Raw genomic sequence first — 23,382 nt, 5'->3', positions numbered from 1 at the left:
TACAGTGAAAATGTATTTTGCTTCTTTTCGTGTCGGTCCATCACTTGTTTTTGAAAAGTGTGTAGAATGCATTATGTTATATTTCTTTTGAATTGAAGTTGACAGTGTGACTAAATCAAGGTCAGGAACTGGCCCTCACAGGAAAACATCCACCTTAAAATTGGTGTAATGTCACTTTCAGAAATGACATAGATATGATAAGAGTAACCGTATATATTGATTAGTTTAAAAGCAGATTAAATGCACCACAATTATTTGTAACAGTCCTAACTTGACGGAAGTATGCCGAAAGGCTGATAAAATATAAAGCAATAAAGCAAAATTATGAAAGGTTGACGATAAAACGTTAGTCTTTATTTTCAGTTTTATAGTACGACTTCACATTTGCTAGCAATAAAAAAGTTTAATACAACTGGCGGCAGAATTCAGAATAATATGATTTAACAACAAATTGATTGCGGGTCAACTGGGCTTACAGGTTGATATTAGAAAAAGATGTTCAGTCAAAGCAACTTAGCAACCATTTCCGTTATTTTCAAATTCATTCGGTTTGAATGCATCATATGGCACGATTCATACTGTTTCAAATTTACGGTTAGGCCATACCAAACTGATTACTTGTTTGTCGGATTTCCCGCATCAATTGGACAAGAAATGAAAAAAAAATTGGCCGCCCGCACCTGACGTATTTTTTTTTGCGCTGGGTCGAAATCGATAAAAAGGAAATTCCGAAGTTTAAACGCACCTTGCTTGTAATTTATCGGAACGTCGGAAGAACATGTTCTCTGTCACAGCCACCGATGCGACTACCTAGTCTCCCTACCGCACAGAAAGAGTACCTACCCCGGTAGTATCAGTTTATTCCATTAAATTTGTGTAATATTCGGTCGCTTTAAAAATCGGGCATAACAAAATGGCAGCCCTCTATGTCTATTTTGTCTCATGCCGAGATGACGAACTGTAATTATTTCCAGCAACGGCGTTTATGTTGTTAATCGAATGCAAAGAGTTTTAAATAAAGTTAGGTCATATTTTGTGAGCCTGATCAGTTGTTAGGAAAAGAAACTATTTCTTTGTATTTCACGTTTGACCACTATTTTATGTTGACTCGAGTTTATTGGTCAATTCAAAGTTGTTTCCCTTAGATTTTCTTGGGTAGGTACCATCACTACCTTAAGCTTTTGTTTGTGCTAAGTAAACGATTTTCCTACGCCTTTTACATACTTTAGCTGTTTCTTTACTTTCTATAAACAAGAAAAGTACTTGAAAAATACTGTCTGACTATTGAGAAAAAATACACAAAGCAGGAAGCGCCTTTAACGACAATTTATGTGTGATACTAATGAAAAGGAAATTTTGATTAATAATTTGTAAATTTCAAACACCCTTTTCAATATTACATTTTGTGAGTTTTCTGTTACTAACTATATTTGATTTGTTCGATATAGTATTTCATTTTTAATAATTATTTTTTTAATTGCCTGGAGTGTGTGTTTCTATCTAAATGACGTCAAATTAACGGAGATATATTGAAGACTATATGATATGAATTAGACTTTGACATTCAAGAAGGATATTTCAAAAGGGAATTTTATTGCAGGTTAGCATTGTGAAAATGAGGTAACACTAGAATCTAGAGGAAATGCTTCATTTCAAAAATATTAAATGACGACACATTGTTACCACAGCGCAATAACCGTCTTACTTCACTGTTTGCACAAAATGATATTTTTTTTTTACATTTTTGTTTAAAAATAGGTATACGGTATACATGAACTTTAAAAACATTGGACATGAAGTCCAGTGAAAAATGATGACTTTGTTAAAATTGCAAACAATGGTTTAACTCCGCATCAATGGTTGTTCAGTGCAAACACTTTATCGTCTCTATTCTCCGTTAAGTTAACTACGGAGCCGGAAGCGTCGATATTTTTCTATTTTGACGTCAAATTTCGGGTGCGTTCATATCATACAAATGTAAGATAAAACAAAGATATGTATTTCGACACCAAAACGGGAACTCTTGTTCTGTGACTTAGCTGTTGTCGGGTAGTTTGAGCGAATATGATATCTTTTATTTGACTTACCGACTTTTGCCCTCAGAAATCAATCGCACAAAATACACACATAGACACATATTTTGTAAGGTTGTTGTTTTTCCAAATTGTATACAAAATATGTTTTTCACCCTAACGATTGATTAAATAGAAAAATCAAAGAATTTCTGTAGAAATAGATAGTCGAGTTTTAGTTTTAGCGAAATAAGTATCATAAAACTCAAGAAACTTTACAAAAGAAATAAGGGATGGATCTGTAATGCCGTCCCAAATCTTAAAATTTAAGCCCTTCATGTTTCAAAATATGACATAAATGTAACATTAACTTTAAAAATTCATCCTCTTAATCATATAACCATGCAATGAATTGTGACACTGTTCATCAAACATGTTGCTTCTGTCAGACATTTTATTTAGCATTTATTTGAGAGATAATATAGATTTTTAGTTTGTTTTGGTATCTATTGTTCTTCATTGGGCTAGAATTGTTCATTTGTAAGTCGAGATATTTGACACAATATCTAGAACGGCAGTGTCTTTTATAATTCATACTTAAAATCTTGAAAAGTTTTGGTAAGTTGGGTCAGTATGGTTTCCGGGATAACTGTCTGTAAGTAAGTTATGCAATAAAATTGCAATTCTAAACCAAATGGAAACAAATTATCGTAGTATGACGGATAAAATTTCTCAAGTCATTACCTCCTATGAACAATCGGGCCAATTCGTTTATTTTCACCAAATTAGTTGGATGGATTTACATATTAGGAAAACATATCTACAGTCAAGATAAACAAGATTTCGGCGAACTGAAAATGCCAGAAATCTTTGCATGGAAATATTTAGTATGCGTATATAACTGAACCTTTCAGCAAATGCGGTACAAAGTCGAATTCCGTAAGAAAGTTGGAATTGTCAAAAAGCAATATCTTTTCGCATTTTATCGTAACTAAGTAAATAATGCAATTGTCTTCTCAGAATTTGAACAATGATCTATTTTTCACATAAATTAACAAACTAATTATGAGAAATTTATCCAGAGTAATGCATGCATTCAATCATGATGTTTTTCGAAATGATGATATTTATACAAATTGTGACTTTGTCAGAAATTCTATATTTGATGTTATATACATACATAAATACTACAACAAATAAAGGATCTGAAACATAATGGTGATTTGAATGTGCCTCAATGTCAGAAATATGCTCTTATAAATCATTGCGCAACAACTTCCAGATAAAATATGATTAAGGACGAAGTATGGTATCTTAGATAGCAAGGAACCAAGATTTAAAATGCGCTAAGTACACTAAACAAATCTTTTCGCAAATATCAATATCACTATGTGCAATTTAAGTTTGATATTTATACGTTATACTTTACTTACATTTAAAAAAACGTTTTATGACATTCAAATCAAGATGTGAAAAATGTACACAACCTTAATACAGCTGTCGCGTATAAGTATTTATCCCAAGTCGTATACATAACAGTCGGGTGAGTACTGTAGCTGAAAATATGATGCAATTAAAAATCAAATTATGCATCCAGCATAATTATGTATGTTTCAGATTCCATAGAGAATCATGTTGCTTAAATGATATTCCTAGTACATAATCGTTTTGCATTCTACTTTCTTTCCTTTGTACATTGGCTCAGTATGATTCTGAATGTCAGTGTACATCAGAGATGTTTTAATGGATATACTATTTCTGAAAATATAACAATTTATAAACCTGGATCCAAAATTGCCTAGCACATATTATATGTTTTGGCTTCAATACAGAAGCTCCTTATTTGTTTTAGGTACAACATCTGCTGAAGATAAAGACTTTTCAAGTTGTTCGCTTGAAAACAGAACAACTAGACGGGCCTAATTACACTATAGTCTGTTTACAATTTTTTTCTGCTAAAAACAATAATTACCAATGGGTATATACAAAGTCTATAATAATGAAGACAGCTCATTTATATATGTAATTTTTAATGTTCCTATCATCACGGAAGCTGAGTTTTCAGGTTTATAGTCAGACAATTTTTGAAGAACCGTTTCAAGAAATATTTTGGACATTTTCATTGAGATACAGATATTTTCAGGCAACATTATAAATGTATACCGCTTTAAAAAATTGTACAAATCTATTACGTTGTAATTTCGTATAACTGTTTTTAAGCATTTTATAATTCTTTATTCAGTATACAGGGATTAACGTGTTTTTTAAAAAGTCCAATAATTTCTGTTTTTTTGTGTGTTATTTTCTTTGTGCTGCAAGCAAACCAAAGGAATAACAATAACTTCTGCATCTAAGATTTATTATTGATTCATATCAGATTTATTACAGTATCTCTATATTAATCCTATGTTATAGATCAACTTTTGGCAATATGTCACAGCGGAAAATTTGCTTCCAACAAGATGTCATAACAAAGCCAATCTGTTTGCAATATTAAGCCTAAATATAGATAATGTTTAACGATAAAGACCTTCTCTAGCAGAGAAGATGAATTTATTTGTATGAAAGAAATAATTTGCATCGCATTTAACATCATTGTGACAATAAGGTTCAAACTATACTCTACTTTGGAGATTTTGCTATTGGAAATATCGCAATTTCATTAATCTATAAACTGGCTTGTAGTATTCTAAGTACATTTCTAAATTTTCTTCGTGCCCTTCACAGCTCTGGAATATGTTCACATCGTGTTGGGTCAAAGCAGAAAAATATTTAAGATAATAATTTCTAGCAGTACTCAGTCTACTTGAAATGTTCCGCAGTTCTTCAGAATGATGTGTTACATCAATGGAATAGTCTTTAATCAGATACCTACAAATTTTCTGTCTCAAATACAGCATGTATTTCACGAACGAATACAAAACATTGCATTCAACTTTCATTTATCTACAATCATAGTCATTTTGACTGAGATAATACTAGAAACAGGGATCCAGGACTGGCATAATCCACTCGGGCCGAATAGAACATTACACACCAAGGTACTGTTATAATAACCCTGTTATATTTAGAAAGATATTAAAGAAAAAAAAATACAGAAAAGGCGAATCAAACAGTGCTTCAACTGACCATTGATAATGACCTGTCCATACCAGGGGTCAAATTTAAGTAAATCAGTTATTTAATAATACTTTCCGTAATCTGAATGTCTGCCTTACAAATTCAATCTATCAACTAAAGCGTCATTAACACAAGACATATCGAAGTAATTATTTGAGATACAGCTTGGTAGATACTTGAATGTAAAACTTCAATCGAATTTTCTAAGTCGACAAAGGGTCATAATTTACATAAACTTGCAATGGTTACTGAGTGTTGTTGTTATCGTGGAGTCCTTTCAATATCTAAGCATTGCTAATGAAAGTCCGCTCAAATCGGTGCTAGGGGTGTGTAAGAGGGATGTATTCTAGGCTGTAAAAATCTTCTTATAAATTTGTTAACCAAGGTGTGATGCAGACGTCCAGGCAGGGGGGAATCGTTCTCACTACTCTCTGAAAGGTAGAGCACAAACGCAACAAAAAATTGATACAGGCAGAATGTGTTCCGAGTTTTCAGCATGTTGTTCTTATATCAACAACTGTATCAGAGAACTTAACTAAACATACATATAGAAAAACAGACATAATTCCAGACCAGACAGACAAACATAAATATGAAAATAAAAACACTAAAACATGATTCTGATCGTTAACTTTACGATAAAAGCCGTTGCAAATTTACTCGCATGGATATCCAGGACTTGCTTGAAGCGATGATTTTGTAAATACGTTTTAAAATGGAATAGTCTGTCTGGTATATCTACTTACTAAATAAAATGAGCAGAAAATTAAAAGAGTAATTACAATTATCTTGCTTCACTCGGGTCATTGAATTCTTCATGTGAGAAAGCCATCCAGCTGGCTTACGGAAGGTCGGTGGTTTTACCCATGTGCCCGCTCGTGATGAAATAATGCACCCATTCAAAACATCTTTGACACGCTTATCGCCGCGTCCGGTATGTTATTTTCGCATGGGTATCAGCACAAATCTATCATTATATTGTATAGAACAATATTCCTTGACATCGATTATAAAATAACGTACCCACTTTTGTTTTGGGAACTCTATAACGATGCAAAACAAGTGCTAGTGACAGATATAATTATTTTCTTCCTTAACACATCAGAGAAACAAAAGGGTTAAACTATAATTATATAAAATGGTGATTCTAAATATTAAAGCAGTTATCCACTAAATGCATTTTCACAAATAAGATATGTATACATGCATGTTTTTACTTTAAAATGTTCGAGTCCGATCGGAACACGGTGTCCTTTGAATAGATTTTGCGCAACAGAAGCGGTGCTAGAGGGTCATGAAAGTTGTCGCACATTTCATTACCGGTCATAAACAGACGAAATCAAACCGATCCGGGTAATATTTTATTATTGAATTCTAGTCATTTATTCACGTGCATAACGTCTGCAGCATTGCAGACATTTACATCGTAAGTATCCTACACGTGCTAACAAAATTAAAAGGTGGCATAAAAGATAAGAAATCTAGGAAGCAGAATTTAAGAAAAAATATATCCAATGGATACATTTCCTTCGCATTCCACGCAATGATTTTATTCAACAACAAATCACTGTAAATTTTAGATATATTACTTGGATTTATACACGACATCAAGGATAGTTATCTACACCCTTGACAATATCCACCTAACATATGCCGATGGTGTGGCGTTCTTCTTCCAGCACGCCGTTACAATGCTTGACGCTATGACGTCACTTGTTTGACAAACAAACTGTGATCTGATGCCCAATAACAAATAATTTCATTCCTCTTCGTTTAATATAAAATACAAATAGGACTTACATATCTATTAGTGAAACCTGTTTTATTTGCTCTTACTCTGTATCAACCAAACGTTCTGTATTGTGATTTTCATACGTAAATGTAGATTCCGTTACGTCAGCAAAACATTCACGTGATTCCGAAGCAACAATGAAAATATTTTGTTTTGAAATAATTCGGATTTTTTGTAGACACCTATACATTGTTGCCAAAATGAAAACACCAAAAACGACTCCAGATATAACAAGAAATGTTATTGCGAGGTTATTGTGACGAATTCCTCCTGATTTCTTTTGTAAAATTAAAGTCATCGCTCTAACACACGATTTATCATTTAAGTCTGAAAATGAGGCTATACATATTTCATATTCTGTGAATGGTTGCAAATACCTTACTATAAACACTTTCCAGTATTCATTCAAATTCTCAATAATATAATCAGAAGTTGTTTCAAATGCACGATATAAAAGCACGTGACGTTGAGCATGTTGTGTCTTGTTCCAAGCAACAAGTATTGAGTGAGAGCTACGTGACAGCACTTTTATACCTATATCTATTTGTTTTACATGTATATTAAAATTCTTATGGACTATTATACTGTTTGACATTGCAACACATCGGTATTTTCCTTCGAAATTTAACGATAATATGTATAGATTTAGGAAATAACTTGCGGCTAATTGCTCTGTACTACCTAACGTTCCATTCGGATAAGAATATATTCTTTCCCATGTCACAAGTGGTTTAGGCAGTCCAATTGCAAAGCAATCTATTTCGAGACGTTGGCCAACGTATACAAAATAGTTGTCCGTTATCTGTGAAACAATGCTCGGCTCACATACTTTTGTAGTCTGTCTTTCATCTTTCGACGAATCATTACGAGAACATATATCTGCTACAGAGGTACATTCACATCTCAGAGGAGTCTCCGTTGCTTTAATTTTCGTATTATTTGGTACCTTTGGAAATGATTTTAACAAGGTGAAGCTAATGTCATATGTGATATAGTCTTGCATATTTTGAAAGGCATATTCTTCGATAAAAAATAGTTTTTTGTTTCTGCTCAGGTCAACTTTTGTAAGGCGATCGCCGTTGCGAAAAGCGCCATTCATTATATATCTTAAACGTGATAAATTATTCAAAAACAGTTTGTGTATGTGAAAGACATTTAGAGACCCTTCTTCAAAACTGACAAAATTGTTTCCGCTCAAGTCTAATAAAGATAAATTGACACAGGGAAACAAAAAGTTTAATTTTGCATTTGTCAGCTTATTAAAAGCGAGATTTAAAATTCGTAGATTTTCAAGACCATTAAAATGTCCACTGTCTAGCGAATGAATAGCGTTATTTGACAAGTCCAACTCTTCTAAGTTCCTTAGCGGTGACAATGTCCCGGGCAGTATGCTTTGTATTTTGTTTGTTGATAGATTCAATATACGTAGATTTCTTAGGTTATCAAAAGTATCTAGGTATATCCTCTTGAGATTGTTATTTGATAAATCAAGCACTTCTAGCATTTTCAGGTTATTGAAAACACGTTCTTGTATTTGATGAATATGATTTCCGGTCATGTTAATTCGTATCACGTATTGGACGAAAACAAATGCACTGGCTCTTAGCACTGTTAGCTCATTATTTGAGAAGTCTATTTCCTTTATGGCAGGACAGTTACATTGTATTTCATCCAGTATCGAGATATTGTTCCAAGACATGTCTATAGACACCTTTCTTGGTAAGGAGCATAAAATACAGATATGTTTTTTCACTGTCTCAAATCCACAGTTTGATACATTAACTACTAAGAAATCATTGTTATATATGTTATTACCATGACCCGATGTATTTCTTTCTAGTCCTAACGCATAGCTGCCAGTTCCATTTGCAAAATCACACTGTTTTTCTTGAGTTTGACGTGCAACATAAGAATCTGTTGTCCACGAAACGTTCGTTTTAGTTATCATGTCATACATTTTACATGTCATCGACAAAGCGTACAGATAAAGTAATAGTTTCATTATGTCAGTAAAGTTTTTATCTGATAGAATAGTTTTTTTTTGTCTTGAAAATGTTGGATTGCTTATTGCAATATTTCCGTACTTTTGTATACTTTGCTCAACAAATTGGTGCCAGAAACGTCTTTAAAGTTATAATAATACATTAAGTATTAAATGTAGGTCACCTTGTCGAAGTTATAAATTAATATAATAATCCAAAAGAAAAACTTCCATAGACCATTTCCATAAGACATCATATTCCTAACGAATTCTGTGCAACATTTGTTAAATATTTGCCGTCCATTTCCTAAGAATACCAGCTTTATCCCAGAGCCAGCTCTTAAAGTCAGACATTCCTATGTCCACCATCAAAATGCTATAAGAAAGTAAGATTGTCAATCTAACGTAGAGAGAAAACTACTTATTTAGCAGTATATCTCGTTTTGCTCTTCGTGTCGCAGACAATATCCGGTACAACTCCAGGATAATCTCCTACAATGAAAAACGAACAAATAAAATATGTACGACATGACAAAGAAATCAGATAAGACTTGTATTGCTATTCACCCTTTTTCTCTTTCATTTGAAACAATGTATGGTTCTGAAGGGAGAACGTTTAATATAAATGAACTTTTAAATAATAATTAGATATTTACATATTTTTTTACCTGGAAAAATGCAAACAGCGTCTTTGAAGACTGTGTGTAAGCAATTGCTGAAGATAACAGAAATTGATATCGGAAATTATTCAGTTGATATTTTGATAGGTTGTGTTTCAAATAATGTTATTATCTGCATATGTCAAATAAACGTATTCTTATCAATAACTATTACCCACAGTGTGATTATATTAATTTACTTTATTTATAATTTAAAATAACGATATAAAACTATAGCTTATTATATCATCAGAAACAAAAATGCGAATTTCTACTGAGAGCATCCGGTGAATTGTATGCAATATAGACCACGTTTAGCAAAATAACTATCCGCACGCTGACTGACATCTGATAAAGTACAATTTTCAAAACATCAGCGGATTCAAAACTCATTATACTTTGTGCTATACCAATAGCGGAGACATCTTTTGGATTTAATGGCATAGGTAATGAGCCTACCCCTGTAGCAAATAGCCGCAACAAATTATTTCTAGTTTAATGATCTGATTATACAGTTCAACATGACAATGAAAGCAGATGTTCCCCCTTACTGAACAGCTTTCAGAAATTCCCACTTACTAAACTGCTTTCAGAAATTCCCACTTACTGAACTACTTTCAGAAATTCCCACTTACTGAACTGCTTTCAGAAATTAACAATTAAGATAAATCCGGTTTCTACTGAGAAGGCTACAGCTTCGGGTACTTTCTGCAGTGGTCAGAAGATGGAAGATATGTTAATTTATTACTAACTATTATAATAAAATTGCAAATACGAATTTCTAACTATTTCAGCAAAACTTTAGTGTTGATAGACAGCATTCCTTTTAAGAAAGACATTTTGTTGTCCTTTAAATGAAATTATATCATTTCATTGAATGTTGGAGGAATATTAATTTCGCTTGCTTGCTTGTTATTATTTTGCAGTCAAAGTCAAACCCCAAACACACATACAATATTGACAGTTATAAAGAAGACATCCTCTCATATAAATATTTACCAGCTGAAAGTAACAAAATTGTGATAAGTGTACTGATAGATGTATTATAATACGAAACAACTGCAAATGTTTGAAAAGAAATACGATCTTCCTAATATTACACAGAGGTTATACATATATAACACACATTTTAAAATTTAAAGTAGATATGTCTATACCACAATACTGTCAAAATATTTTCATTAATGTTGACAATGTTTAAATATCTTATTAGAGATACATGAAACTGATTAAAAAAGTTTAGGTAAATATTTGCATATACCGCATATCTTTTATTCAAGCAGAAAATGAAAGATAGCTTACATTTGTTCAGTATCCTGTCAGTTTTATATTTAAGTAGTAAACATCCTTTTCAACAATACAAAAGTTTACATTAAGAACTAGATATCTTTAATAGATATTAACATTCAGAATCTCCCTTTTGGTCTATTACATTGGAAATTTTCTGTAATTCTGAGAGACTTTCTTCCGAAGTGAATATTTATATATACACAAACTGGTATTGGAAATTTCGGGTCGCGGTACACAAGACCTGTATGTATACTGTCAGGAGGATTTGATTTCAAGATATTGTAGATTTGAAGGACATGAAGCATGATGCCTTAAACTACATGTAGTCCTTGATAGAAATTTTTATGATGGGTTATTCGTTTTACTGTGCAAGCAATTGTCCGCGCTTGTTTTCAAACATGAAACTAAATGATATTGAACTTTAGAGCTACTGTTCCTATTTCGATTATCAAATTCGTAACACTATTTAAAAATCAAAGGTGCCCTGCTTTTTGAACATGGCACCTTTAAAGTAATATATGATTAAATTAAGTATATATTATCGAAATGAATCACATGTACACTCATTTGAAGGACTTGTTGATCAAATGCACATAACATTATTTTTCAAATATCCACCTTTTCACCACTTGAAGAGATGATCAGAAAATTCATCATTTAGAATTGCAAGACTTACTAGTCTTTCAACCGTGTACATGTATGCCTATAACATCGTTTGATTCTAAATGCAACAGTGCAATATCGATATGACGTTCATAGTAGGAAATTGATTAATCCTTACCTTGCCGAAATGAATTAGTCCATCTTCTAATTTTATACAAGCGTGACCAGTATGACAACAGTTAAGTTCTGGTTGCAACTTTAAACTGTTTGTTTCATTGTCAACAAGAATAACATTTTTCTGATAAAGTAATTTTCACTAGGTAATGAAGTTTTGCAACTGTAATTACTTAAACTTCCTGTGAATAACAGTTGATAATTCTGGAAGACCTGATATCGTTATACTTAGTTTGACAGAAATTGTAGTGGCTGGAGTTCAAACCTCCTGAAAATAGAGATTTGATGTACGAAAGCAATTTAATGTTTGATTTTCCTAATTGTTACTTCTGCTATTTGCAAGATAGTAAAGTAACCACTAGAAAAGAATTACACAAGTATGCTTTAACGCGACAGAGAGATGAAAATATATGTGTATGTACTTCTTATCATTGAATGACTTATTTACATTATTGACATGCCCAGTTAGGCTATCTTTTCTCTAATAAATCCGCAGTATAACTTCATGGCCTCATGTTGTACATGTAGCAACCATCTAAGTTTAATAATCCTTCATTTATTGCTAGATAACCATGGTATCAACAGATTTGGTGCATAACATTTGGTGCATACCTTTGTAACATATTCCAATAAAAGAGAAACTCAGCAAGTTTATATATTGGTTACATGGTTATTATCACTATGTTTAGTATCATCTGTTCAAGACTTTATTAAAATGGACTTTAAAATTTAAATAGTTTAGTGTCTCAACATGCACATGTATTGCGATATTATTGACTAGCTGTCTTGAAATATCACCTTAATCCCAAATGTAGTGTGCACGTTACGTCATAGCGACATATGCATATGTATCCATGCTTGCTGGACAGTTTCTTTACAAATATAATTGAATAGGTTAGAAAATTTTATTGTATATATAGTAAGAGAATTTCCAGATAGTACTAACACTAAATTTCTCGTTTTTGCAATAAAGCCTGCACTTTTAATGAGACAAGCATTTGACATTCAGTAGAGTAAGGACTTCATTAGACGCACCGTAACAAATGTGTGAAATCTCAAACATAATCAAGTCGTGTCTATCTAAGCCGTTTCCAGTAAGTTTATTTGAGTTTAACATCTATTATTTACAAATTTTCTCGGCAAACTTTTTTGAATTTTCACGGCAAAAATGACAGGCATTGAAAAGAAAGGAATAGCGCAAAACAAATACTGACTGTGGGTGGACAACATTTGCTGCTAAATACAACAAACGGCGGACAAACTATCTACGGCGTAAGTTTTAAATACTGAATCATTTTCGTAATAGAACAAATCGGGTGAAGGTAATTTAAAGACAAACCTATGAACTTCATGGAGAACCTTAAGATAACTCAGGTTTAATACAGCTATTGTACAAGAGGTCTTTTTGCCACTTTATCTGCTAGCTATTTCAGATTCATTATCGAGTCAATTGTTTTCAGTACAGTTAAGAGTTTAAAACTAGGTAAATAATTGTAACACACAGTTTTACATTGCAAAAGCTAGAATGAACTAATAACTTCGCATACTGCTACAATAATAAAACACGTTGTCTTGGCATCCTGTACATATACGTCGCTGTAAATTTGTAATAATGTACTGTAAAAACAAGTTAGACTCTTGCATTCATCAATATTTCAAAGCATATTATGAATAATTACCACCATGGAATTAAATATGAAGACACTTATTCTGTGGTGTCTTTAATAAGATTTATCATGTCATTAAGTAGTAATTTAGTAATTCATTATAAACAGCTGTATTTGTCACACCTGCTACGTAACTATATACGAAACCTTGTTCAGTACGTGGCTATGTTGTAGCATCTGCATAAAGGCCTAATAAAGGTTTTTATAGATGCTCCAATGCAGATACAAATGAATGATGATCACTTCAATAAAATCTCTTTGGTAGAAGGATATGAATTTACGATGCAAAATCTTGATTTGATTTTGTTTTGCACTATGAAAAGAGATAAATTAAAGGTTTAGATTCCTTACCCAACATCTTGTCTCTTCAAGGCGGTATTGATCATTGGAATAAATCGTTTTGAAAATGTCGAACGCACCTGTTTGTTCACTTTGTAAAATTTGATTTTCCTGGAAGTTGGAATGGAAAAGGACTCGCTTCCAGATTTATTTCATCTGTGAAAATGTCCGAACAACATTTATTTATTTGTAATTATTACGAAAATGATTTTATGCATCTGAGCAGATACTCCGGAAGTTTTATTTGCAATATGTAGGACAGTTAGTAGTATCTACTTTATGTAGTTTTAATGTCATGAAACAAATTATATTTATTTACCAACGCAGCGTCACGTGCATCGCATTATGACATCATAATATCATAACCTCACGATATCTTTTTTTGGAAAACTGTCAAATACATCTATTACGATTCCATATATCTTTTATAATGATGTAACATATATATTTATGATCCTGTAAGTATTTATATACATCTATGTCTTTACTGAAGTATCTTTTGCAAGAAAGTATTCATATTCTTTCGCATTTAAGTTTACTTCCGCACCAGTGAAAAGTAAAACTGATATCTTTACTGTTTGAAACAGTGTAAATACCAATTTAATTTCACTCATAAATTCCAGTATTTCACTTGTAAGCATTAAATATATCGATGCAATGATGGGCGGAGTAGAGTTGAGTCAATTAAATACAACTAAAGCATTAGTAAGGGATGGCAATTTATCACTGAAATTTATTAATACATGTGTATACCTACATGTACATATTTTCTGTATGAAATATAACATGTATTTCACTAACGAATGCTAAACCCTAAATTTCAAACTACAACACGTTTCGTCGTATGACAATTTGATTTACTGCTTTCAATTTGCTACGAGTACCATATTCATGATACATGTAAGACACGACTGTGTATGAAAATGAGAATAGAAAATATTCTACGAAAATTTGCAATTTTGCATGTCTTTTTTGCACGTTCATGCTCCTACTACATTGGTTTTAAAACACTGTAGATTGTACACCCACGTTTTGCTTTTATTGTCAAATACTGTCCACAATGACTGAAACAGAAGACACGTTGATAACTCAACTTGAGGAAACACTGTTGCTAAACAAATACGCGCATAAGCTGCGATATATATGAAGACGTATGTTTTTATATGATATATCTATGTCCTGACAAAATAAAAAATGATTGTCCTGGTATTAGGGATACAGTTTCTAAGGCAACAATAGGAGCTTAAGATCAACTGACATATTTTCGCTAAATACGAGAGAAAATCTTACTTTGTAAGAAATCCTATTAATCACATAAAGGAACATATTTTCAATGGACTGAGAACAAAATGTCAAAATTGTTTGATTCATCAAGAAATGTTCGTATGGGAATTTATCTAAATGTTTTCAGAAGCGTAAACAATCAGTGTAAAATGTATTTATTTTCCATGAAACGAAATTCACAGAATACTGTCTGGTGCATTGATTGGACTTGGAAACATAGAAGAATTGGACTTGCCACTTAACAATATCAAGTCATTAGTACAACAGGGTATATTAATCTGGGATTTTAGCTTTTTTAGGCTCTTTCTGTCAAATTTGAAATTACATTTCTTGTGTTCGTTTCTTTAAACTGAAGTGGGGCCATTTTATCAGTTGCTCATATTAAATGATTTTAACTGACATGAAATTGTATAGGGTGGCTTATTGATCAAGCATTAGATAGACAGATGGATGGGTGGATGGATACGAGGATGGCTGGTTAGACTACTTTAGGTTAGTGGGCCAACAGCCAAAGAGCCATTTTAAGGGACCCTTAAGGGTCTCTCACCCCCACCCCCACCCCACAGTTTCGGACAAATTGTATAATGGGCCATTTCTTGAAAACAAATACTTTACCTCCCCTTAGGCCATGTGATTCATTTACAGCAAACAACAAGGCAACATTGCTCCTTATTGTAGACTGGCCCTCTAGTCACCTGTGGGCACTAAAATAGCCCGCAAACCAAGTTTGAAGGCATCGACGGATGGTAGGATGGACGGACTGTCTGATGGATAAAGGAATTCTCTCTCCTATTCAAATACCGGTAATGGTCACTACAACTAATGCACCTACAAAAAGTAAAAGGATCCCCTGGAACCATTTTACTGAACATAAGGGAATAAGAAAACTGTTTTTCTTTTATATATAAAACATTGAGACACCAGATTAATTTTATTTTGAAACATGTGGTGAATCATGGAGAAAGAGAAACAATATTTTTTGTCTCTTTAAATCATTCGGCGGCTTAATGAATTGAAAAAAGCCTTTAATCAACAGCAAATACGAGTTTGAAGAATGGTTAAATTATGAATAGATATTACGTCCCAATGATAGCGTGATGTGAGCAAACATAACAGTAAATAGATTAAATGAATCATAGGGAATTCAACAATTTTGTAACTTGTCAAAATCTAAATATTTCTATCTCTCGTGCCAGTTACAAGTTAGCTCAGATGTAAAACATATTGTTTGTGTTTAATATATCTTAATTTGCTATGTGGGTTCGAAATTCAACGTCGGTAGTTGAGTTGATTTTCTTTTCCTTTTGGCATCAAAAAATTAGAGTCCTTCATTTTCCTTATGACACAACGGCAGAGAAATACATGAAGACGATATGGCAGATGAGAAAAGTTTAGTATCATATCTAGGTTTAATTTTAGTTAAATGTATGTACACAAAACATATATTGACAGATTGAATGATAAACAGATGTTACAGAAAGTCATATTTGCAAATACAAACCATCAAAGAAACAGTTTGGTAGTGCATAAAAATAAATTCATAAAATACGTAAGTTCCTTTAAAGAAATTCTACGACATTTAGACCGAGCGGGAATGGAACCCACGTCGGTGAATGGCAAGTGACTTAAGATCAGCGTCCGTAACCACTCGGCTACGAAGCCCTCCAACACCCTACCCCTTCTCACTAATACATGTGACATAAGTTGATAAGTTAAATAATGAACAGACATATCAGCTATTGAAATGAAGTGTTCACGTACTTTCGTTCTTGACAACGGTAAATAACAGAAATCGTTCTGAAAGTCGCCACATGTTGCACAGAAATTCTTTATTAAGGCTCTTTCTTTTCTTCCATTTCGTCCTGTGACAGAGATCCCTAAGCGTAAAGAAAAGTTCATGATTTTTCGATTGCAATCACGGTTCAATTACCTTAACGGCAGTTGAGGACTGCAATTTTTAAACAGTATAAGAATTGAATTTAAAAGATCAAAATTATTATAATGATAACTATTCAAAATAAAAATAATCAAGAGCTATGGCTGTGTTTGGGGTGCTCTGCGCTTCCTGGAAATCTACCCTCACCGTTTATTTTTTTCTAATTATTGTATACAAAGACAACTTATTTGTAGATATAGGGTTAAACATAAGTGCAATGTTTGATAAAGAAGAATGAAATTTTGATGGCATTGCTGATACAGGCTTCTCAAACATTGATTTAACTTTGAGTTTGGCCAATTTGTTTATGTTCGCCTAATACATATGGTGTCGGCCCAGTACAATTTCTCCTTCTTTGCTGTATAGTAAAACAAGCACTTTTGGACAGGCAAAATTGCAGCATTGACAGCTCTGTATTTCTGAAGAGTAATACTATCCCAGTCAATATATCACAGAAAAACACCATAATCAACAATGAACTTTTTTGCTACACATCAAAGTATCTAGTCCATGTTCAAATTTCAACTGACATCTGTCATGGCCGCCAGTCTGGTGTAGTTTTTAATCCTTCCGCACAGAAATGTAGTCCTCAAAAACACAGACAAAACAACTGTTAATGACATCAGAAATGACACAAAATGTACACAGTGTCAGTAAATACATCTAGAATTTAACATGTCAAAGTAGGTATGGCTTTAAATTGGGCACTTCAAAATTTCAAACAACTACTTCCTAGGATACAACGACCCGGAAGTACTTCAATACCGGGGTGACACCTTATCATGAACACTTATTTATTAATCAAGGCGATTATGTTTACAATGAAACGGAAATTGAAGAACTGATCGATTAATGCGGAGATTGTTTGTGAGGAATACATATATATCTTAATGTTTCAAATAATTTACCTATCTGCTTGAGCCAATACAAACCGCATCTGCAAGTGTTATGTACATGTCATTTCCCCTTATATTTTACTTTTTTATTTTTCTACATTGATAATGCATTGTCTAATGTAAACCCTGACCTAGTTTTGAGATATTATGTATTGTCAATAAATAACTTATCCAGAAGGTTCCATCACGAATACTGATAATCAGGGTGTTACAATTTATTTCAGTCTGGATTATTCTTGGGGTTTCCTGAATCTTCCTTTTTATTCTTCACGGTACATAAAAGTTCTGGAACCTTCCGTGATGCTTTAAGTACGAAGCTGTTTGACGTCAGGTAACCCCTAAGTAAGATCTTATTGAACAACATTCCTGTATTTCTTAATAATGAAATATTACCAGTTTTGACATTTAACATTTGATGGACTTACATTAACATTGTGGATTGAACAACTTATATCTAAACAGAGGATTTTTATTCTTTTGATATACTAAATTCAGTTTAGATATTGTGAGGAATTCGGAATGACTACTAATTGGATTTGAATTTGACCAGGACAAGGTTTGGACTATTCTTGCATATTAGAATTGGACTTAACGGTTAGTTAATATTTTCAAGGTATTTGAACTGTTGATTTAAAACATAAAAAAATTGTTATTCCTTTCTTTTCACTTACCTTTAGTATTTTACGTTATAAGCATTTTGTTACCCTTATACGTTACACAAGGTTATCATAATCTGCCGCTGACTGTAGATGCAGTGGGGAATATACGCTTCCAGGGTAACGAGGCTCTGGCTCCGCCGCGTTAACGCAAAAATAGTTACCTGGGATCCGAATATTCTCATCTGCATCTACAATCAGTGATATATCATTTTTCTTCCATAATGTCTTTTACAAATTTAAGAATGAACAAAGCAAAATGAAATACTTATTTTTTAGCATAACGTTATGTTTTTTCCCTCGAAGTAACTAATTTTGAACCGAGAAATGCATTTTCAGGATCAAGATATCTGATTTATGTATACTTTTACATAAATAGTATATAATCAGTCCACGAATCGTTAGTTGGTATTAATAGCACTAGAATCTTCTGGCATTTGGGTTATAAATGAATTTTGCCGACATTGGTAAAATATCAGGAAACGCCTAGTGTTAGTAATGGCAATATGAAATATAAATATGACAATATGAGAAGACACTTAATATTCACGCATAATGCAATATTTATAGAATGCCACTAATATATTAACTTTCTTCAAGAAATGACCATATTTTGTAATGCTTATGTTTCTTCTTAGTTCTGTTTGAAAAAGCATTTAAAGTTTCTGCCCGAGAAGAATGTACCGGCTTCTTAAACAATTCAAATCTCATTGTGCATGCAGCCTTCCACAGTATGTAAACTTATTGACGTACACTGTGCCGAGATTAACTGCTGGGCTAAGTATGTACAAATTCATCTTATTTATTTATAACAAGAGGTTAATGTGGAAAACATATCGAGACAAATATTGCATGACTTGGATTATGGCGATACTTGTTTTAACTAAAATGTCAAACTGTTTTACTGAAGACCTCGATACGATTATAAAGTGCTACAGAAATTACTGCAATTAGATAGAGAAATTCAAGATCTCAAGCAGAGGAATTCATGTAAAGGTAAGTAAAAATATACTTAGCATTTGGTTAAGTTCAAACACTTAATATCTAGATGAAAACACAAAGGGGTACCAACGGTAATGTGCGACTTCGATTTCCGACCAGTTCTAGCAAAATGCTTATTTGTGAAATATAACGTAGACAGTGTGCACATGTGGTAGATATTCGCTCAAACTGCTTTTCACATTACATGTTAAATATGATATGAAATATAAACACAATTTCTTCTGCTAACGATGTAGAAACTCAGTAAAATGCAAAGGAAGATATTTATCTTTTATCTCAGTCTATAGACGCCGAGAGTTCCGAATGATATTAAAATATTACTTTAAAGTTCATTTATCACGTTTATTTCCATTTTAGATATTCAACCCGTGGCCTTTATGGCCCAGTTGTCAACCAACCTTCCCGATCCGCCTATCGGTACCACAGTCGTGTTTGGTACTGTGCATATAAATATCGGAAATGGTTACAAACCTGGACCAGGGGTCTTTGTTGCTCTGGTGGACGGTACATTCTGCATCAACCTTGTCGCGTACTAAGTCGACTTCAGCACACGTATGTTCGCAATAAATATTATACATCAAATTTCATTTGGGCATCTACTTGAGAATTTAAATATTTTTTGAAGGTTTATTTTTATTTATGGAATTATATGAATGGTATTGCATCCACACCTACCTGTCATTTATTTTTTATTTTGTTGGATTTAACGTCGCTCGGACACAATTATAGGTCATATGGCGACTTTCCAGCTTTAGATGATGGAGGAAGACCCCAGGTGCCCCTCCGTGCATTATTTCATCACGAGCGGGCACCTGGGTAGAACCACCGACCTTCCGTAAGCCAGCTGGATAACTGTCAGTAATTGCTTTTTAAAAGCACTTTAAGCGTTGTTATAAAGTTGTTGAGTGCGACATTTATAACATGAAGAAAATCAATATACTGAAAATAACATCTTCTGGATCTACTACAACTGGGGGTTGGATAGGGTGGGGGATGGGGGTAGAGGCAAATGTCCAGCCGACCATTTCGTTCATTAAGGAGAGGGGCGGGGGGCGAAATGACCTACACCCACATTAAGAATATGCACAAAAATTACATTTTTTAGATAATTTACTGAAATTAATTTGTTTTATTTTTATTCTCAGCTGCATCTGTATATCATGCACAACACTTCGAAAGTTGGCTACATTTTCCTGGATCATAACTCTGATAGATGGCTGCTAAGATCGGCAACCATTGTATTAGAACTGAAAGCAGAGGACACAATATATGTTAAAATTGGACATAAAACCGGAACAGGAACGCTTGCAGGCTGTTGTTTCCATACTCACTTCAGTGGTTTCCTGATTAATTAGGATAATTAATATATATGCCTCAACAGTTATGTTTAATAAAGCTGAAAGTACATGTAGTACCAAAACAAAGTTAAAAGCCTTGAAGTAAAATGATTGAAGTACTCAATTTATTTGCAGCAGGCGAGTGGTTCTTGAATAATTCCATTGATGAGGTATTTGTTAAATATTGCGTCATTTATTTCACCCGATTATTCTTCTTTGTTAAATGTAATGTACTTCCGGACAAAGTCTTCATTTGTAGTTGCGCATTTTCTTACGAAAATGCCAGATATCAATCCCCAAGGAAAATAAATCTAGACTGCCAGCCATAACGTTGAAAGATATAGCATTAGGAGGGCTTTATGAGAAAGGAAAATAACGCAAAGAAAGATTAAATGAGTGAGTACAACAGCAATTACAACATCTTTATTCACTAACTCTTTATTCATTTTATAGGCAGTTAATTAATCTCTTATCTATATTGGACAGTTTTATACATAATTTGAATAATGAATACATGAACAACTTATGACTTTTTGTCAAAAATACTCCCTTGTGGAATCATGGTTAAACTTTTGGAAATATTGTTTTGTATATAATTACTTAAACAATGAACACAAATTGTTTATCTGAAGTGCAAATGAGCAGGAAGACGATCAACTGTATCTCGATGTGTACGTTTATTTACGTAGTAAATGTGACAATTTTAACAACTGAGAAGTGTTCAAACTAAAGGTTCAATTAATTTCCTTAAGAAGAGAATGTATAAGGTTATATGGAAACTTAATGTGTGATATAGAAAGGCTTATGAATAACAAAATCTGTAAGTAGTTCTTCTAACGCAACCAAGCAAAATAATATCAGACTCTTAATTTATTTATTTTATTTCAGAAACAGTTAGAAAGATATTTTTATTTCTATAAGAGGTGCATCTAAGTATAATTAAATAAGGATTAGACAGCTCTTTTCATTATGTTATTTTATCAATTTTGAGTATGTTAATAAAGCTTTATGTTGGCAATGTTCTATAAATGTAGCCTAATAGACTTCTATTATAGTTCAACTTGGCAACAACAATTACTAGCAGGTGCTAGTACTATTATAAGAATACAACATTGATCTGCCATTATCACGATTGTCCCCGAGTTAATTAAATGTCTAGATTTTTAAGGGAATGCCATTGGTATCTAAAATAAAATGGAATTATAAATGTTTATAATGGTGCATGAACGTCAGACCTACAGACTATAAAATAAATAAATGAAGAATGTTAAAACTGTCTTAGATTTTATCTATGAAGAAAGCGTTTTTGAAGACAATGCAACAGTCAATATGGCCTCTGTTTTTTCTTCGTAGAAACTGATAGCCGTTATAGATTGAACTGTTCGTCCTTGTGTTCAATGGTTGAAAGAATGTTTTGGTAACCTACACTATACAACCAAACTATCAATTCGCCTCATCAATATAAAAGTTGGTTGACATTATTCATCAAGAAAATTACAAAAATATACAGCATACAGTTTACAATGAACGCCTTATCCCATAATGATTTCTGTTGGATGTATTGGTTTAGCAGTTATTAGATAGTTTACTGGTTGTATAAATTTGTTTTAATTTTTCACATTTCTTTCCAAAAATGCAGACGTAAAATTATGATATAACCGTATTGATATATAATACTGAAGGAAAACATGGATCAAAATGAACAACTTAACATGAGAATAAAGCGGTCAATTTCATTGATATGTAAAGCAAGAAAACATCAATCTTAGAGATGACCTTATGCTTCCTTTTTGGTCTATCTAATGAATCATATCTCTGTAATTAATCAACATTGTATATGTATTGACTTACAAGATTAATGTTATCTCGACGAACCATATTTATATGTTTCATATGATGGTTGGTATTCTTAGTCGTGCTGTGTCTTTAAATAATTTTTTACTATTCAATACAGTCTCTTAGCGTAATGCAAATTACGAAAGTACATCAGGGGTGTCGTATGTTGGCAATTGCAATCAACAGTTTATCTCTGTTGAAGTTGAACATTTATTTTTAATTTTGCTTCGGAACTTTAATTTACATAGGGTGGGGGCATGCGTTATTAAAATGCAATTTGCATCATATTACAGCGAAAATGTCTCTCACTTATTTTTCTCTGTTAACCATTTGTTTTTGAAAACTATGTAGAGTACATTATGTTATATTTCTTTTGGATCGAAGTTGACAGTTTGACTTAAGCAAAATCAGGGACTGGCCCTCACAGGAAAACATCTACCTTAAAATCACTGAAATGTCACTTTCAGTCATTATATATATATGATCCAAGAAACGGTAATTCATGATCGGTTTAAAAATAGGTAAAAACACTAGAGTAATTTGAAATAGTCCTAACTTGACGGTAGTTTTTCTCTAAACGTACTGTCAAATTAGAGCATATAAAACAAGTGGTGCTGATTACACACCGTTTGTATGCCAGAATGTTGATAGAAATAAAGCAAATTATTTAAAAAGATACAGTAAGACTTCACATTTGCTAACACTAAAACGTTTTATACGACTGGCAGCAGGATATTACAATAATGTAATTTAACAACAAAATGAAGGCCGGAGTACTGGGCTACAACGTTGATATTA

At 32.8% G+C, this 23,382-nt stretch overlaps 1 protein-coding gene and 1 long non-coding RNA gene across 2 annotated transcripts; one reads left to right on the top strand and one right to left on the bottom strand.

The window, feature by feature from the left end:
* Positions 1 to 6,853: 6,853 nt before the first annotated feature.
* LOC128549054 (leucine-rich repeats and immunoglobulin-like domains protein 1) lies at positions 6,854 to 9,382 on the bottom strand. The gene has a single exon (XM_053525114.1). It carries the CDS (start codon positions 8,924 to 8,926, stop codon positions 6,965 to 6,967), a length of 1,962 nt encoding a protein of 653 aa, XP_053381089.1. The 5' UTR covers positions 8,927 to 9,382; the 3' UTR covers positions 6,854 to 6,964.
* Positions 9,383 to 18,117: 8,735 nt separating this feature from the next.
* LOC123561674 (uncharacterized) lies at positions 18,118 to 22,012 on the top strand. The gene is made up of 3 exons (XR_008367449.1): positions 18,118 to 19,405; positions 19,769 to 19,963; positions 20,557 to 22,012. It is a non-coding gene; the product is annotated as an uncharacterized LOC123561674 (long non-coding RNA).
* The last annotated feature ends 1,370 nt before the right edge of the window (positions 22,013 to 23,382 follow it).

This window comes from Mercenaria mercenaria, chromosome 15, assembly GCF_021730395.1.
Source record: "Mercenaria mercenaria strain notata chromosome 15, MADL_Memer_1, whole genome shotgun sequence".
Taxonomy (NCBI): Eukaryota; Metazoa; Mollusca; class Bivalvia; order Venerida; family Veneridae; genus Mercenaria; species Mercenaria mercenaria.
This window is presented reverse-complemented; position numbering and strand designations above follow the sequence as displayed.